Source organism: Crocodylus porosus, unplaced genomic scaffold (genome assembly GCF_001723895.1).
Source record: "Crocodylus porosus isolate Cpor-Errol unplaced genomic scaffold, CroPor_comp1, whole genome shotgun sequence".
Lineage (NCBI taxonomy): Eukaryota > Metazoa > Chordata > Crocodylia > Crocodylidae > Crocodylus > Crocodylus porosus.
In genome coordinates this window covers 151,875,839-151,892,663 of record NW_017728906.1, presented here as the reverse complement: position 1 = coordinate 151,892,663, position 16,825 = coordinate 151,875,839, and the positions used below count along the sequence as shown (strand labels likewise).

The window sequence follows — 16,825 nt, the reverse complement described above, 5'->3', positions numbered from 1 at the left end:
GCATTTAAATATCAAATATGTTATTTGGCAAGTTGAAATCATTAATCAAAGTTTAAAAAAAATAATGGGTAGCACTATACTCATTTTAAACAAGTAGCCAAATAATGTGCTTCTTGTTCCTTGTTGTTTTTCTATATGACAATACACTGTATTTTACTTTCATGGCTTCTCTAAAAATATTACTGGTAGAACAAGTTATCTAATCCTGTCTTAAATTTCTGTATAACATGAGCTAATTTGTTAAAATAATCACTATCTTTTTTCCTCACCCCAAAAATAACTATGAAAAAAAATACTGCAAGACTTTTAGACAAACAGGTTTATAAGATTTATTTTCCATTGCACATACATAGATTATATACAAGTTAGTAACATAAGTTACTGCTTAATTATCTAAAAGACTGTTACTGCAAACACTTGCCATATTAAAACATCAAATCAGAAATCAAATCTAAAAAAAGGTAAATGTGACAAACCAAAATTGCACTTTTTAGTTAGGAAAGTTTAGAGATATGTTTATATGCTATAACAAACTATAGCAGGGAATATTACAGTTAGAAGTAGCTCTTGCAGTCAATTTGTATATTCATAATTCTTTTCAATTTTAATTAAAAACTGGTGGATAATTCACATACTTTATCCTCCTAGTATTCAAGATTCATCACATGAAATGCACTAGTAACTAAGACTTTATACAATTACTATTCAAATATAAGAAAGACACCACACTTGAAAATAGGAAAAAACCTAAAACACTGATTTTAAAATGTATCGTGAGATGAAGAGTGTTGAAGGTGTTCAGCAATAAAGCCCTGTCCACTACTTACATAAAAAGATTTTTAAAAATAATCACTGCACACAATACAAAGGGTGGGGTCATACTGTTGGCTTAAGTCTTCAGTAATAGCAATATTCTTCATTACTGTTCACAGATCAGCGTTTCCATAGCAAATCTGTTCTCAAAGTGTCGAATTTTTCGGCAATTGCTGGCTTCACGCTTCTGAATTCCTGTGATTTGGGGACAAGCGAAATACAGTGATACGTATTACAACGTATTAGAATATTTACTGTGGTTGAAGTTATGAGGTCAGCACCACCTCTTTTTGTCCCCTTCTGCAGAGAAAGCAAACACTCAGCGAAATAGGAAATTTACCAACGTTTTAGTGAGTCCTAATAACTTGTGCCCTTCCATTATTATGGGACTCAAAAGAAGCCAAATTAACAGGCTCTCATTTACAAAAATTGTTTGGAATCATTTTAAATGCCTCTACACAAACGCTCATAGTATGGGAAACAAGCAAGAGGAACTTACCCTCCTGCTAGATGACACCAACCTAGACATAGTGGGGCTCACTGAAATGGTGGGACCCAACGCATGACTGGGCAGTGAATACCAAGGGATATAGGCTGTACAGGAGGGATAGGACAGGGAGGAAAGGTTAGGGCGTGGCGCTCTACATTAAGGAGGAATACACATCCTCGTCAATTAGCAAAGAGTCAGAGGAAGGACACTCTGAAGTACTCTGGGTTAGAATACAAGGCAATAGAGGGGAAAGAGACTTAACGGTGGGGGTTTACTACAGACCACCCAACCAAGGGGAAGAGCTAGACCAGGAATTCTTAAGTCAGCTCATGGAGGTAGTTAGGTCAAAAGATGTGGTCATCATGGGTGACCTGAACTTTCCAGACATCTACTGGGAGGAGCAGTCAGCCAGGTCTGACCGCTCATGTAGGTTCCTAGCCAGAATGCAGGACCTCCATCTAACTCAGGAGGTGCACAGTCCCACCAAGGGAAACGTCTTGTTGCACCTGGTGCTGGCCACCGGCGACGACCTGGTGAGAGGACTGCGGGTGCTCGACCACCTGGGCTACAGTGATCATCGCCTGCTGGAATTCACCATCCAGCGCAAAGTGGCAAAGGTCTACAGCAAGGCAGCAGCCCTAGATTTCAGGAGGGCGGACTTCAATGAGCTAAGGAGAATAGTCAGGGAGGCACCGAGGTCCTGGAGGGGAGGGGAGCCAGGTGTCCAAGAAAAGTGGTCACTCCTTAAGGAGACAATCCTCCAATCCCAAAGGGAAGTAATCCCAACACGGATCAAAGGGCGCAGGAGAGTGCAAAAGCCCCCATGGCTCACCAAAAGCATCCGGGAATGTCTCCTAGCTAAAAGGGAGGCGCACACCCAATGGAAGGGAGGGGCCGCCATCATACTGCAGTTGCTCGGGGATGCAGGGGAGCAGTCAGGAAGGCCAAGGCGGAGATGGAACTGGGACTAGCTTCCCAGATCAAGGACAACAAGTCCTTTTTTAAATGCACTGGGGGCAAAAAGAAGGTACCAGGTAACATGGGGCCCCTGCAAGACATACTAGGAAATTTGGTTGTCATGCCAGACAACAAAGCTAACCTATTTAATGACTTCTCTGCCTCCATTTTCCTAAAATTCAAATTTATACTGAAAAATTCTGCACAAATTTACCCGTTTTGCAGGCACATTATTATACACCAGAAAATATAGCAGTTCAGCACATGTGCTTTGAATTCTTCCTTAAGAGTTAAACAAATTCTGAATGCAAACTGTAATCATTAGTTATTTGAATGACTTTTAGTTTCTTCCATCTGAGCTTTTCACATACAAATGCCGTATCTTAGTTTCCCCATAAAGTATACTAGGATTATCCCCATTTTAAAAATGCACTTAAGTGACAAAACATTTACTGCATTCACCCAGCCTGCAACCCTCTGCATTGGCCCCAAGGCCATACAGAAGACCGAATCATGGTTAAGTGTACTGTCAGTGTATGTGACTAGCAGTCAGAGAATGGCACTGTGATTACTACATTACTATTTGCACTATACCTTGTAAAGAAATTCGAGTTGGTGTAAATATTTTTCAGCTGAAATATGAATTCTCAAACAAAAATGAAAGTCTGCTTTTGTTTTAAAAAAACTGTGCTAAGTTTGTCAAAAAACAAACAAACAAATAGGAGAACCCCCTTCCTTAAATATACAAGCCTCAAGCAGTTTCTCATTTTTATAGGACAAGAGACTCCTTTTCACAATAAAAGGTATTTGCTTCACCATATCAAAACTACTGAGAAAAGCATTATCATCATTAATATTCATTAAGACACAAGATCCCATGCTCAAGAGTACTAACCTTTCATAATTTCTTTGCGCTGCAGTTTATAGGTTTCCTTACCACGGCACAGACGATAGATAAAGAATCCCAGCTGATCCACATTCTCAATGCGATCAGTAACAATCATCTGTTCGTGAATCAGGTACGACTGTGGTAGGTATGTTCCAGCCTAAGTTAACAGGAATACAACAACGCATTACCAAATATAAGAATGAATGATTTCATATTAAGTATATACAAACTAATTCACATCAATAATGATATAAATCTCCAACACAGCCGTTGCATATAAAGGAAAACTATCCTGTTTGTAGACTTTCTGAATAGATATTTGTAAGCCAAATTTTCTTTTAAACATTGAAAACTTGACTGCTTACTGCTTTTTAGAGCAGATAGAAGAGCTGAGAATTCCTCTGTAAAACTTACTGGCCTGTGCATAGCACTGCACTAACATGGCTATATTGCTTCCAGCTCTGGAGCTAAAGTATGCAGAATAGGTGGCAGCATATGTGAAGACAACACCCTGTAGTACAAATGCACCTATTATGTGGGGTGAAAAGCTCACTGGCCACGTTCACAGATGACACCAAGTTATGGGGGAGTGTGGTCACACTTGAAGATAGGCTATAGTTAAAGGGCAAACCTAGACAGGCTAGCAAGTTCGGCAGATTAGAACCTGATGAAGCTGAATGTAGAGAAATGTACAGTGCTCCACCTCGGGATGAGCAACCCCCAACACACCTAAAGTCTTGGCGGCACCAAACTGACTAGCACTACGAATGAAAGGGACCTGGGGGTAATAGACCACAGTATGAATGAGCCAGCAGTGCAATGCAGTAGCTAGTAGGGGAAAGAATACTCTGGCATGCATCAAACGATGCATCTCCAGCAAAACTAAGGAGGCGTTTTTTTTCCATTGTACTCAGCGCTGGCAAGACAGCAGCTGGAGTACTGTGTCCAGTTCTAGGCACCACACTTTAACAAGGACATGGACAGCTTGAGAGACTCCAAAGAAGAGCCACCTGTACAATCAGTGTTAAAAGACAAGTTGTATGAGGGAAGGCTGAGGGGTCTGGGACTCTTCAGCCTGAGAAAAAGAAGGCTGAGAAGGGACCTGGTAGCAGATTATCACTACACTAGAGGACTACATCAAGGGCTTGGTGAGCAACTGTTCACCAGGGCACCCAAGGAGAAAACCAGGAGTAATGGCCACAAACTCCTGGAAGATCTTGCCCTTTAGGCTCAACATTAGGAAAAACTTCAGTCAGGGTGTCCAGACTGTGAAATTAGCTCCTTCCAGAGGTGGTGCAAATTGCCTACCCTGGAAATCTTCAAGAGGAGACTAGACAGTCACCTTGCTGGGGTCACCTGACCCCTAGTTGTCTTTCCTGCTTGGTGGAGGGGGCTGGACCTGATGATCTTCTGAGGTCCCTTCCGGCCTTGCAATCTATGAACCTATGTGCTTCAGATAGAGCTGAGTGACTTCAACAGTGAAATGAAGAGTTAAAGCACATCTTTAAAGTTAGGGTATTTCCTTTCAGATCCTTGCATCCTACAGAAAGGAAGTAGACCAATTGGAGAGAGTCCAGCAGAGGGCAAAAAAATTGGTTTGGGGGCTGGGGCACATGACTTCTGAGGAGAGACTAAGGTAACTGGGCTAACTGAAGAAAAGACTGAGGGGGGATTTAATAGCAGCCTTCAACTACCTGAAGGTAGTTAGAATACAAGGCAATGGTCAAGGGTTCAAAAGAGGGTGGAGCTGGACTGTTCTCAGTGGTGGCAGATGACAGAACAAGGAGCAATGGTCTCAAGTTGCAGCAAGGGAAGTGTAGGTTAAGATACAAGGAAAAACTCTCACTAGAAGGGTAATAAAGCACTGGAACAGGTTACCCAGAGAGGTGGCAGAATCTCTGTCCTTGGAGGTTTTTAAGACCTGTTTAGATAAAGCCTTGGCTGGGATGGTCTAGTTGGGGACAATCCTGCTTTGAGCAGGGGTTGGACTAGATGACCACCTGAGCTTCCTTCCAACCCTAATTTTCTATTGTTCTATGAAATAATAACCAGCATTTCCAAAATGTGAATGCGTAGAAAGAGATTCCATTTAGTGTAATTCTTAATGATGATAGTAAAGAAAACAAAACCAGGAAAAAATATATATTTTAAACAGTTAAGTTCAAACATTTAAGTTAGTTCAAAAAGAAACAGCTTAGAATTGGAAGCAACTCTTGCTCAAAATCTAGAAAATAGTACTAGCATAGAACTCAGTGAAGCTGGTCACAGATCACTATTCTTACTGTTAATAAACTGCTGAACAAACTTCAAGTTAAGGAAAAAACCCTATTGTTTTTGCAGTCCAACTGCAGGTTCAAAGTATGATGATAAACTTTTCTTTTATGCTTTTCTTTTCAATAGTAAGCTAGTAATTACATGATATTTGCTTTCTGTTAGAGAATAGTCTTGACCACCTCAAAAACAGGACAAAAAGAATGAATGGCCTTTTCAGATGACCTTAACATACTGCGCTTACTTGCATACACACCCATTCCCTTTCCCCCAAAAATCAGGCCTCCAAAACTGGGGAACGTTTCTTAAGCAGGAAAGCTGATTTTTTTTTTTGCTGGAATACAAGCACTAGACGAGCCCTGTGCTAAAATGGATGACACTTCTCCTGGGGCAGCAAGCAGTAGTTGTTTTAACCCCTTCACAGTAACTGGATAGGCAGTTACATTTGGCAGAAGAGCCACTGAGCTGGCTGTGGGCGAGTGAGCTGCTACGTGCAGTACATTGCATCTTGATAAGGCTTGCAATGTGGAACCAACACTTAATATTTACAGAAACTTAAAGAACTATTTATAGTAAAGTTAAATCAGTCTTGTTACTACGGCTGCAAGAGTTTGGCGCCTCGCCTTTGCTGTTCTGATAATACCAGGAAGTTCCTGCTGCTTCACCCAGACTACCTCTCAGGATATCACACTTCCCCTTAGCAGCTGGAGCTTTTCCTGAGTATGCTTTGTGTTCTGGTGGTCCCTGCTGCTGCAGAGGAACCACACAGGGTCACAAAAAATTGGAGGTGCACTGATATATCAGTGCCATATCAGACCAGCACTGACAAAAGGAAAATTAACATTACCAGCTATCATCTTTTTTTGATTGTGTAGCCAATAGTGTACTGATAAATATAACATGCCTTCCAGCTCAGGTCCCCAAATGCTGCATGCACGCGTGCAGCCACATGCATGCATCAGCCAGGAATGCAGTCAGACAGCCAGCGCCCTACAGGTAAGCCTGTGGAAGGGGAAGGGTTTTGGGGGTGCAGATCAAGGCCCCTATGGTGAGGGAAGGTCAAGGCCCCTATGGTGGGGGTGCAGATCAAGGCCCCTATGGGGCAGGGGCTGGGGTTGAATGGGACCCTGGGGCAGCAGGATGGAGCCACGGGCTGCTTGTTCAAGGGATCAGCATCCCAGTGCTTAAAAATGGCAGCGGGGGCGCTTGAACTAAAACTTATCAGATAAGCTTTAGGTCAAGCGCCACCGTCACCATTTTTAAGTGCTGGGATGCTTTTAACTGGAGCGGAGCCGAGTGGGGTGAGGATGGAAGTAGGCTGCCTGCTGCGGGCTCAGGGCTCTTCATCCTGCCCTTGCCCCAGAAGCTGCGTGCTGGCTGTGCCACACCACACCCCACGCCCAACCAGCAGCTGAAGGCACAGCTTGCCACAGCCGCCATTGCCACTGGATGGGCAGGAGGTGCAGTGCAGCCAGTGCATGGCTCCTGAGGCAAAGGCAACAGGGCAAAGAGCCTTGAGCCCACAGCGGGCAGCCCATCTCCACCTTTGCGCTGCTTGGCTCCGCTCTGGTTAAAAGCACCCTGGCACTTAAAAGTGGCAGTGGCAGTGCTTGTGCTAAAGCTCATTTGATTTGCTGTAGTTCAAGCACCCTCACCACCATTTTTAAGCACTAGGAGGCTGATCCCTTGGACAAGCTGCCCATAGCTCCATCCCGCTCCCTGCCCTGGCCCCAGGGTCCCATTCACTGCCCTGCCTCTGCCCCTGCCCAAACCCTCCCCCCATGCTCCTCCCCCTCCCCAGACTTACCTGTAGGGTGCTGCTCTCCACACTGCCCAGCTGCATTCCTGTAAATTGGTTATTGGTTCGGTGTTGGCCAATATGCCTGGTGAATAACCTGGCTATTGGTATTGAACAAGAAAATCTTTACTGATGCCAATACCAAAAAGGTGTGTAGATGCAGTTATTCTACTAGAGGTGGCAGCTGTCTGCCAGCCCAAGTTAGGGCAACGGAGCAAGGTAAGTATAGACAAAGCTTACAGACAAACAGCATACAAGAGTTCAACTGTATTGCATCCAGTTACTTTTATTAATTCAATTTATTTCAATTGCTAAACTTTATAAAACAGTTTGTAACATCTCTTCCTCCACAACATTCAAAGTTCTTTGAAGATAAGGTAACTATTCTGAAGACCGTCTCACTTGTGAGTTGTGGCCCTTGGGGTAAAGATACAAGCCTATTTTAAAACACAGCCATTTATGATTTAACCATACCTTGATGTTGATCAGTAATTCCAAGAAATTTTTGGGTGGCATAACGACTGAAGTGTTCAGAGGAATCACATAGCACTTATCCAGGCTGAGGTCAAGGTAGGCTGTGAGTCTCTGGTGAGAAAATGTACATGCTAATCAAAATAACTTTAACATCAGCAAAATTGTGCCAAATTAGTTATATGCACTTCTCACTCTCCTTGTAAATGACTTTTTATAGATAGGTGTGTCCTAACACATGCAGCACTGAAAAGCTTACTTGGAATTGGGTATTGTGCAAACCAACAGGTACCAGACAGTTCAGACACTATTACTATAACACTGACATCTCAGATGCAGTGTTAAATACAGCATTTTAATCTAGTTCCTTGGGGGAGGGAGGGGAAAGGTTGAAATTGCGTGGGAAAATCCTAATGTATAAATTTCTTCTTTTCTATATTTTTTTTTCAGTACTTGCATGAAAAGCAATTAGAAAATGAATATCAGATGCCACATGTTTTTTTTCCCCCAAAATACTATGCACCTGAAATGTTATTCTTTACTAATTGTACTAATTACTAATGTAATTCTTTACTACGCACTTGGGAGGTACTTGCTACCCACCAAAACCAAAGAATCTACCGCTTTAAAATAACATACTATTTGGATAATCTTAAAATGGTAATAGGAGCAAATTCATATGACGTTACATTAGCCCTTTTCACTAGAAGGAAAAGGCCCCAGGCTTCATCACTACATCTGTTTTTACTGAGGAAAATGTACCTAGCCCCTGTATGAGAGGAATCAAGAGAAAACAAGGCTCTTGCCACTCTAGTAGGGGATTGTATTCTGGCTTAATGCATGTAACAAAGGAGGATTAAATCCCGTTTCCTTCTCGTCTTATGTGAGAAAATGACTGTTTTTTCTTTTTACAACATGAAGTGATTTTTTAAATGGTGTCTTACAAACCAAGAGAACAGTAACCTGATTATACAACGTGTACTTTGTACCAGCTTAATAATTACTTCTCAGTTTGCTGACTATCACATGCTGAAGTTCCTGTTTTCTAATCAGTAAACTATAACTTATGAATATATCACTAGAAAGCAAATGGATTAAGTGCTGATGAAAAAGGTGATTCCAAATTATGTGAGTAAATGCTTTCAAAGATTCCCAGGAATTGTTCCTTACCCGGTGGAAATCATGAACAATATCAGCAGGGTCGCTATCAGCAAATTCTGGAACAGGCACACTGATGAATTCAACATCCTCTTCCTCAAGGATCTGAATGTTTTCCTCAATGGTATGGTAGCGAGCAGCAGGAGCTTCTGGATCAGGCTCGGTTAAAGTTAACCCATCTTCAATATATTGTAATCCACAGAAGTACACGCCACCTTGCTGAAGAAGAACACCAAAACCAGTATTTTGGCAAACTTCTAAAAGTTTAACACTTCGGAATGTGCTATGCAAACTTCCCCAGACAGCTCTGCTACTACACTTTAAATCTTAACTTAAATTGGACTTTGTCTCAAATCTTTCCTGAGCAACAGACTGGTAGACCATCTATACAGCATAACATTTCTCTGCTGATCTGTTCCACTGGCCTAAACTGGATTAATTTTAAAAAGTATCATCTTCAACAAGGTTTAGAGAAAAAAAACATGTCTCACTGGAATGAATTAATTCAGCCATTCATTTCAATAGAACATACATACTCATCTGTTTAACTTGTTTCTACTTTGCACCTAAAATTAACTGCAGATGAGACGCAAGCATTTCTAATGAACTGATCTGTAGGTAAAATTAAGTCTACATCCCTGCATTCAAGCCTGCTAACTGCAATTTTCAATAATTTAGGTCTTCATATGTTTGATGTTTTATATTATGACCTAAAACACAATAAAGACATTTATGCTGATCACCCATAACGCGTACAAAAAGCTATTATGATCACAGAGATTTCAAGATTTAAAAACATTTAAAAGTGCTTATAGAACAAATTCATGTCTTGCTATTCCAAATTAAAGCTATCTTCAACCATAAACTGTAGCACGTGAACTATACACATGTCCAAAAAAGATACACAAAAGAAACAAAACTGAAAACACACAGAACCATATGTAAGAATCAAGTGAGCTAACAGCTTGCATGTGTGTGCTCGCTCTTTTTGTGTGCAAAACAGGCTTCACAGAAAATGAAAAACCTTTATTATTCAAAATGTATTATCCAACTTACCTGGAATGCAAAATATTTGTACAGATAGGCTCCACCAAGTATAACTCCAGCAAGCATAAAAGCCAATCCAAAGCACATACACCAACACCAAGCTCTCCTCTGTCCAACAGGTACCACATCATCAGGGTCCTAGAAACAGATCAGATGAAAGCTGTCAACATGTTATCCTCCTGTCATACATGACTGGGCATGTGTGGAGGGCAAATATTTCCTGTACCATAAAAGAGTAATTTATTACCTTATCTTTTTTTCTAAGATTTTGTACTTGTTCTAATAAGGCACACAGTGTCACCACCTACTTTCCTTCCTGCCTTCTCATGTCCTTGTGCTTGTGACAAGGCATTTAGCAAAATCTGCATATTTGCTGGAACTGACATGGCCATGCTGTGAGCACTGCTGCTATGGCTTCAAATTTGCAACCTCTGGCCTGTCAACCAAGTGCTCTACCCATGCCACCCCAGCCTCACCACCTACACTGATATTTAGGAACAGCTGCCATCTTCTTGGATTGACCTATCAACAAATTATTAGTGTCAAGAAGCAAACAAGCTGAAAAATCACACTAAAGAGGACAGGGATGTTGAATTTTCCCTGAGACGTCTACTCTCACACACCTGATCTTTTCACAGACTGACCCCAGAAAATTATCCAATTTGGGCCAGCCTGTGTGAAACAATAATAGGTAGAAAATGCTGAATGAGAAGTGTTAAAAATTATTTCAGATTCTGAGGAAATAATGATCTTCAGGCAAAATTCAGCCTTGTGCAATGTGCTTATACAAGTGACAGTAAAGCCTTCCTCTTCTCCCTTGGAATGGCAGTATAAATATAAGATCATCAATTTAAAACTCTCCTAATCAATAGTTTGCTAACTGACTACTATGGGGCACACCCCATTTACAAGCAAGTCTGACCAGATTCCATTCTGTCTGAATGCTGTGATATGTAGCACAACACTGACTACTATTTACAAAATGACTCTTCTATCTGCTATGTCAGCACCAGCACTCTTCACTTCTGCCTCTTTTGTGTAATTCAGGTGAAGGGCAGGATTTTGCCATCACTTTTTATTAGGAGTTTAGGTGTCTAAGTAGCTGTTGGATCTGGATCCAGCCTTTAGATTTATCCTCTTGCAAACTACAACACTCCTCAAAAAGCATCAGAATTTCTACTGGTGGAAAAAAAAATCATCATATCATTCCAACCAATCACACCAAGAAATGACGACAAGCATGAAGAAAGAAAGAAGTGAGAAATGTGAATGGAAACACCTAGAAGCCCTTAGAGGAAAAATGAACTTCACATTAGTATGGCAGTCATACCTACATCTTCCAGCAAATACAAACACAAAATCTCAGAAAAGATGTTCAAGTACCACAAAAAATATTACCACAAGCTACTGTACTATTCAATAATGAAATATTTTTAAAGCTCTAATGCAATCTATTTTCCATATTGCTTCAAAAATAAAGCAACAAACAAACAAACAGTCATAGTACATAGCAATCACCTGTGTCCTTCTCTCAGGTGACAGTCGTCAAAAAAAAGATTCAGTACCTTTAACAGAGTTAAGAGTCTGAAAATAATTAATTCATATATGACACCTGGTGAGAACAAGCTCCAGTTTATAGTAATTTGCAGAAAGCTGCAAAACTCAAAATAAAGACAGCTTGTCATTCATTATAGTCCCATGCATCCCTAATTCTTATTCTAAGTATATATAGTATGCCAAGAGCTCCAAGAAGAGGCATGCTCTTAACCTGAAATGTTAGTGTTGTAAAAATAAGCTTTGATCAAGCCTTTTGAAACAACAGAAAAGCTTCCGGGAAAAAAGTAATTTCAACTAAGGCAGAGGTTTTAACTAAAAAAAATTTCCCTGCCAACATAAGGACTGCAGCATTGCCCTGTTATACAGAGACCCTGAAAGTGAAACTGGGTCAGAAAAAGAAAAAATGGTAAAAAATGTTTAGATCAAGTTATCACAGTGAAGCACAAGACAGACAGATTATTTATGTACATAAAAAAATCCTTCAGTTGTTATTGGTTCATCATTTAAGACAGGGGAGGGAGCAGAAAAGGTTGCCCCTCCCCCATCTAACACTGTGCTGCCTATCCCTTCCCTGATGATATGCCATACATAAAGGTTTCCCGTGCCAATTGTGGTACACATGCCAGGGATTGCCCCAAACCAGGCTCCCCCCTTTTTAACCCCTCCTTCCCAATTTAAGGATTTATTAGCAGCATGATTTTTAATCCATAAAACGAAAGGGAAAGACAAAGTTTAATACCCATGGTAATTAAATTAAGTTTCAGGCCAGGTTCACATTCACCATGGATTCTTCAATAGCCTTAAATTATAAAACTATGTAAAACAGGCCTGTCCAACTTGGGTGTGGCCCAGGATTGTACATGGTGCTGGTGTGTGGCTCATGGGAACCATCCCTGCAGTCCCCAGGAATCCTGCCACACAGGCACTGGCAATGGCTTGCACCTGCCATCCCACAGCAGTGGAAAAGGCAGCAGTAGGGTCCTTTTGGGCTACAGACCACCAGCTAGACAGCCCTGATATAAAGCAAGGGGTTTTTAAATATTTTTTATATTGGCCCTATACCAGCAAGCAATTTCACATCCTGAGATATTACAAAGCATGAGACAAATGGATGGTAAACAAACTTCAGGGTTCAATGTTCAGAGAGAAGGAAATATTATGCCAGAAAAGTTTAGGTTATCTTCATTTTTTAAATTATTCTGAAACGAACTGATAGTTTACTGGAGAAAATTAGAGAAAACAGTAATAAGAGAAGGTCTCTCACTCAGCTAGAGTTTGAAAAAAATATTTCCAAAACATCTATTCAATTCAATTATTAAAAATAAAAAGTAAATTGTGGAAGATTTTACATTGTAGACATATCATTGCATCAATAAGGAATTGAACTTGGCCAACAAATTCATTTTCCATAGATCCAAAGTATTATCTGACAGAAGGAGCATACTTTCAAGTTGCCACTAAGATGGGCTACGTTTGAAATGTTAGGCTAAATCTGAAATAATGGACTGTCAGTACTCATAAGCTAATGTGGTTGTTGGGGGGGTTTTCTGATTCACAACCAATAAATGCAAGCTGAACATTCAATAATATTTCACAATCCATCACTACATATGAGTTAATGTTTTTATTGAAAATACATGTCTATTAGTGGGGCATTAAAATATTTCATGTTGTTGTGGCTCACTTGCTGCACTTAATTTGCTTACAATCTGTTGACAGCTTTGTGCCAATTTTAGAGCATAGCGTAGCACATTTTGTAGGACAGTATATGTAATTATCACATCACAGTAGAACTAAACCACAAATCAGGCAACAGTAAAAATTCTAGACTAAATTAATGAAGAACAAAGAGCTGTTTTCTTTTTCTGAAGTGGATAATCAAGTGGATCATCAAGTGTTATTTAGTGAGGTCTTAAATGAAAGCATTTAAATTTATGTATAACAAAAATTATACATACACACAACTTAACTAGCAATCATAGTTCCAGCCTGCAATGAATGACTTGGGGCTGGGGGGAGGGCAACTGAAGGCAGGGCCCCACTCTCCTCCTCTGGCCTGGAACTTGGCAGTGCCTCCCAAGTTCCTTTCACTTTTGAATGTGGCACTGGAAACTCAGAGCTTGGGGCAGCAGCAGTGTAGGTGCCCAAAAGCAGAGAGGCTGCAGCGGCAACTAGCAGGCATGGTACACACCACGCTACGCTCCCCACAGAAGCTGCTGCTGCTGGACACTGATGACACATCAGGGTGTGCAGGGGCAACTTGCTCCCTCCCCAGATTTAATGTTCATTGATTTTATTTATAGAAAGGGAGGAAGGGAACAGGGACGTAAAGGGGAAACAACATCTGGGGCTGCAGTGCAGGGGGCGCTACATGTATATGCATGCATACACACACCTAGCCAGCAATACAGCCAGGCAGAGTGGTGAGAGGTAAGGCATTTGATTTTGTTTTTAAGGTGCAGGTAAGACGGAGGGGGGCGACTGGGTCTTGGAGACTGTCCCTGTGCCATTGGGACTAGGAGCCAACCTCTGGCGAGCCTGAACAAGCTGTGAGCCATCAGGCCTCCCCCACCCCATGATGGCACAGGAGTGGTCCAGGCATGTCAAAGCTTGGCAAACAGCCCGATGATGTGGAGCCAGTCCAGGCCATCAGGAACCAAGCTCTGGCAAGTCCAGACCAGTCACGCACCATCAGGGTGGGGCCAAACTCCAGAAGGCCCCACGCACTCCCTGGCCCCACACACCCACCCTTCCCCTGGAACCAGGAGGGGCACTAGCTGCCCAGGGGGCCTGTGGCTTGGGAGAGGGGCAACACCCTGGGCAGATGCAGGGCAGGGGCATAACAGGGCTGCTCAGCACCATAAAGCAGTGGAAGAGGCAGGTGCAGCTGTACCCGTGTCCTGGTGAGAGAAGGGGGCAGAGGGAGGTCTGATTTTCCATTAAAAAAAACAAAACAAAATCAAATGCCAAAACATATAGATACTTAGAATTTATTTTATTATAATGATTGAGGCAGTGGTAGGCTTCCAAATTGTTTTAAAATTATAAATACATCAATAAAACATTGTGGTCAACTGATATACACATACACATGCGCATGTGTGCACACACACAGATTTGGGGGGTTTTTAAATAATGAATTTTGGATTTTTTTTAATCAGAGAAAACAAGGCTCCCTGCCAGTCATAAGTCATGTGTCCCAGCCCCCTAACCATTTTTGATACCCTCTGCTGGACTCTCTCTAACTTGTCCACATCTTTTCTGTAGTGGGGGGCCAGAAACCGGACACAGTACTCCAGATGTGGCCTCACCAGTGCTGAAGAGAGGAGAGAATTACTTCCCTCGATCTGCTGGCAACAGTCCTACTAATGCAGCCCAGTAAGCCATTAGCCTTCTTGGCAACAAGGGCACACTGTTGGCTCATATCCAGCTTCTTGTCCACTGTAACCCTCTGGTTCTTTTCTGTAGAGTTGCTGTTTAGCCAGTCAGTCCTCAGCATGGGACTGTTCTGTCCTAAGTGCAGGACTTTGTACTTCTCTTTACTGAACCTCATGAGATCTCTTTTGATCCAATCCTCCAATTTGTCAAGGTCCCTAAATCCTAGCCCTACCCTCCAGTGTATCTACTACTTCCCCCCCCAGCTTGTTGTCATCTTCAAGCTTGCTGAAGGTGCACTTCAATGCATCTTCCAGGTCATTCATGAAGATATTGATCAAATCAGCTGCCAGCTAGACATCAAACCATTGAATCCAATGGTAGTCATTTTTCTATCCATCTAATAGTCCATTCATCCAACCCTTACTTCTTTAGCTTGCTTGCAAGAACATTGTGCGAGATTATCAAAAGCCTTGCTAAAGTCCAACATCAGGCACCCTTCATCAGGCACAGGAGAGTGCAAAGATTGTAAATGTTCTCCCAGGCAGAAATATTACTGTTCGCATATTTCTCATAGTTTCTCATAGGAGAACTTTTACAATCTTTGCAATCTCCTATCCCTGATGAAGGAGTTCTGATTCCTTTTGTTAAATTCCAGGTATATCATGTCCACTGCTCTTCCTGCATCCACAGAATCAGTTATGTCATCATAGAAGGCAATAAGGTTGCTCAGGGATGACATGGCCCTGGTGAATCCATGTCAACTGTTCCTAATCACTTCCTTCTCTTCCAAGTACTTAAAAATGGAGTCCTTGAAGACCTGTTCCATGTTTTGTCTAACTTATTTCCCACTGTGAGGTTATCACACTGTGGTGTCCTTGTCCTCTTCTTTCCAATAAGTATTCTAATCTTACACTATTTAAATTATAAGCTCTAAAATTCTACACCCTGAATGCTCCACAAACATTTTTTTGTACGTATATTAATTCTCCCATGATCCTCCATTTGAGATTTGACATTAGACCTGGTTCTATGATGGTTTGCTTAACCTAGCTTCTCTCTCTTCCTCTCTCCCTCCCTCTCTGCCACTTCAAAATGTGCTCAATTTTTTGTAGCCTGTCATGTTGGTCTTGGGCAGACTAACACAGTTAATTGAATATATACACACACACAAATTAATACACATACATACACACCAAATGATGATGCTTTCATCTGTATTGCAGAAACAATTAATGGTATGTTAGTCTGCCCAAGATAAACATGACAGGCTACAAAAATTTGAGCACATTTTGTGATCACTATGTAGCTATCTAAATGAAGTTAACTCCGTTTCAAGTTTAAAAAATTTTGATAAAACATTGCTTCAAAAATTCCATATTACTTTTGATCTGCATTTAAAAAAACCCAGATGTGATGTAGGTCCAAAGTTTAGTAATAAGATGGTTAAATCATAAAACACAAATAGGCCATAATTCTGTATCTGAAAATATCTATTCATGGGGCTGAAGTCCATGGGCACAGAATAATGCATTCTGCTTGGAACCTGTTCAAAAGTGTTCCCAGAGCCCTTGGTTTTCCAGTTTATTTATATAATTCTATGGCAAGTAAGAATAAAGGCTGTATAACAACTTGAAGGCATAATTGTAGTTCATAGTAGTGGAGCAGGAAGGGAACAAAACAATAACAGATAACAGGCTCCCCCAAAAAAGTATTTGCTTTTAAGGGACACCAATAGTTCATCAAAATAATATTAGCTAGAGCCTGCAAGACAAAGGGAGGAGAGTGGATCCGGCTAACTACAGGCCCATCAGCCTGACTTCTATCCTGGGGAAGATCTTAGAAAAGTTTATTAAGGAGGCCATGCTTGACCAATCTCATTTCCTTCTATGACCAGGTGACCTATCACCTGGACAAGGGAGAAGAGATTGATGTCATATATCTTGACTTAAAAAAAACTTTTGATCTGGTATCCCATGATCACCTCTTGGCCAAACTG

General features: G+C 41.3%; 1 protein-coding gene across 1 annotated transcript in view; it reads right to left on the bottom strand.

The window, feature by feature from the left end:
• Positions 1–309: 309 nt before the first annotated feature.
• Positions 310–16,825, bottom strand: part of ITM2B (integral membrane protein 2B) — a 31,222-nt gene continuing 14,706 nt past the window's right edge. Inside the window, exons 2-6 of the mRNA XM_019529937.1 lie at positions 9,904–10,032; positions 8,860–9,066; positions 7,693–7,803; positions 3,156–3,306; positions 310–1,008 (exon numbers count right to left, since the gene is read on the bottom strand). Coding sequence (XP_019385482.1) covers positions 920–1,008; positions 3,156–3,306; positions 7,693–7,803; positions 8,860–9,066; positions 9,904–10,032 — 687 coding nt within the window. The 3' untranslated portion in view covers positions 310–919. The remainder of the gene's footprint in view (positions 1,009–3,155; positions 3,307–7,692; positions 7,804–8,859; positions 9,067–9,903; positions 10,033–16,825) is intronic.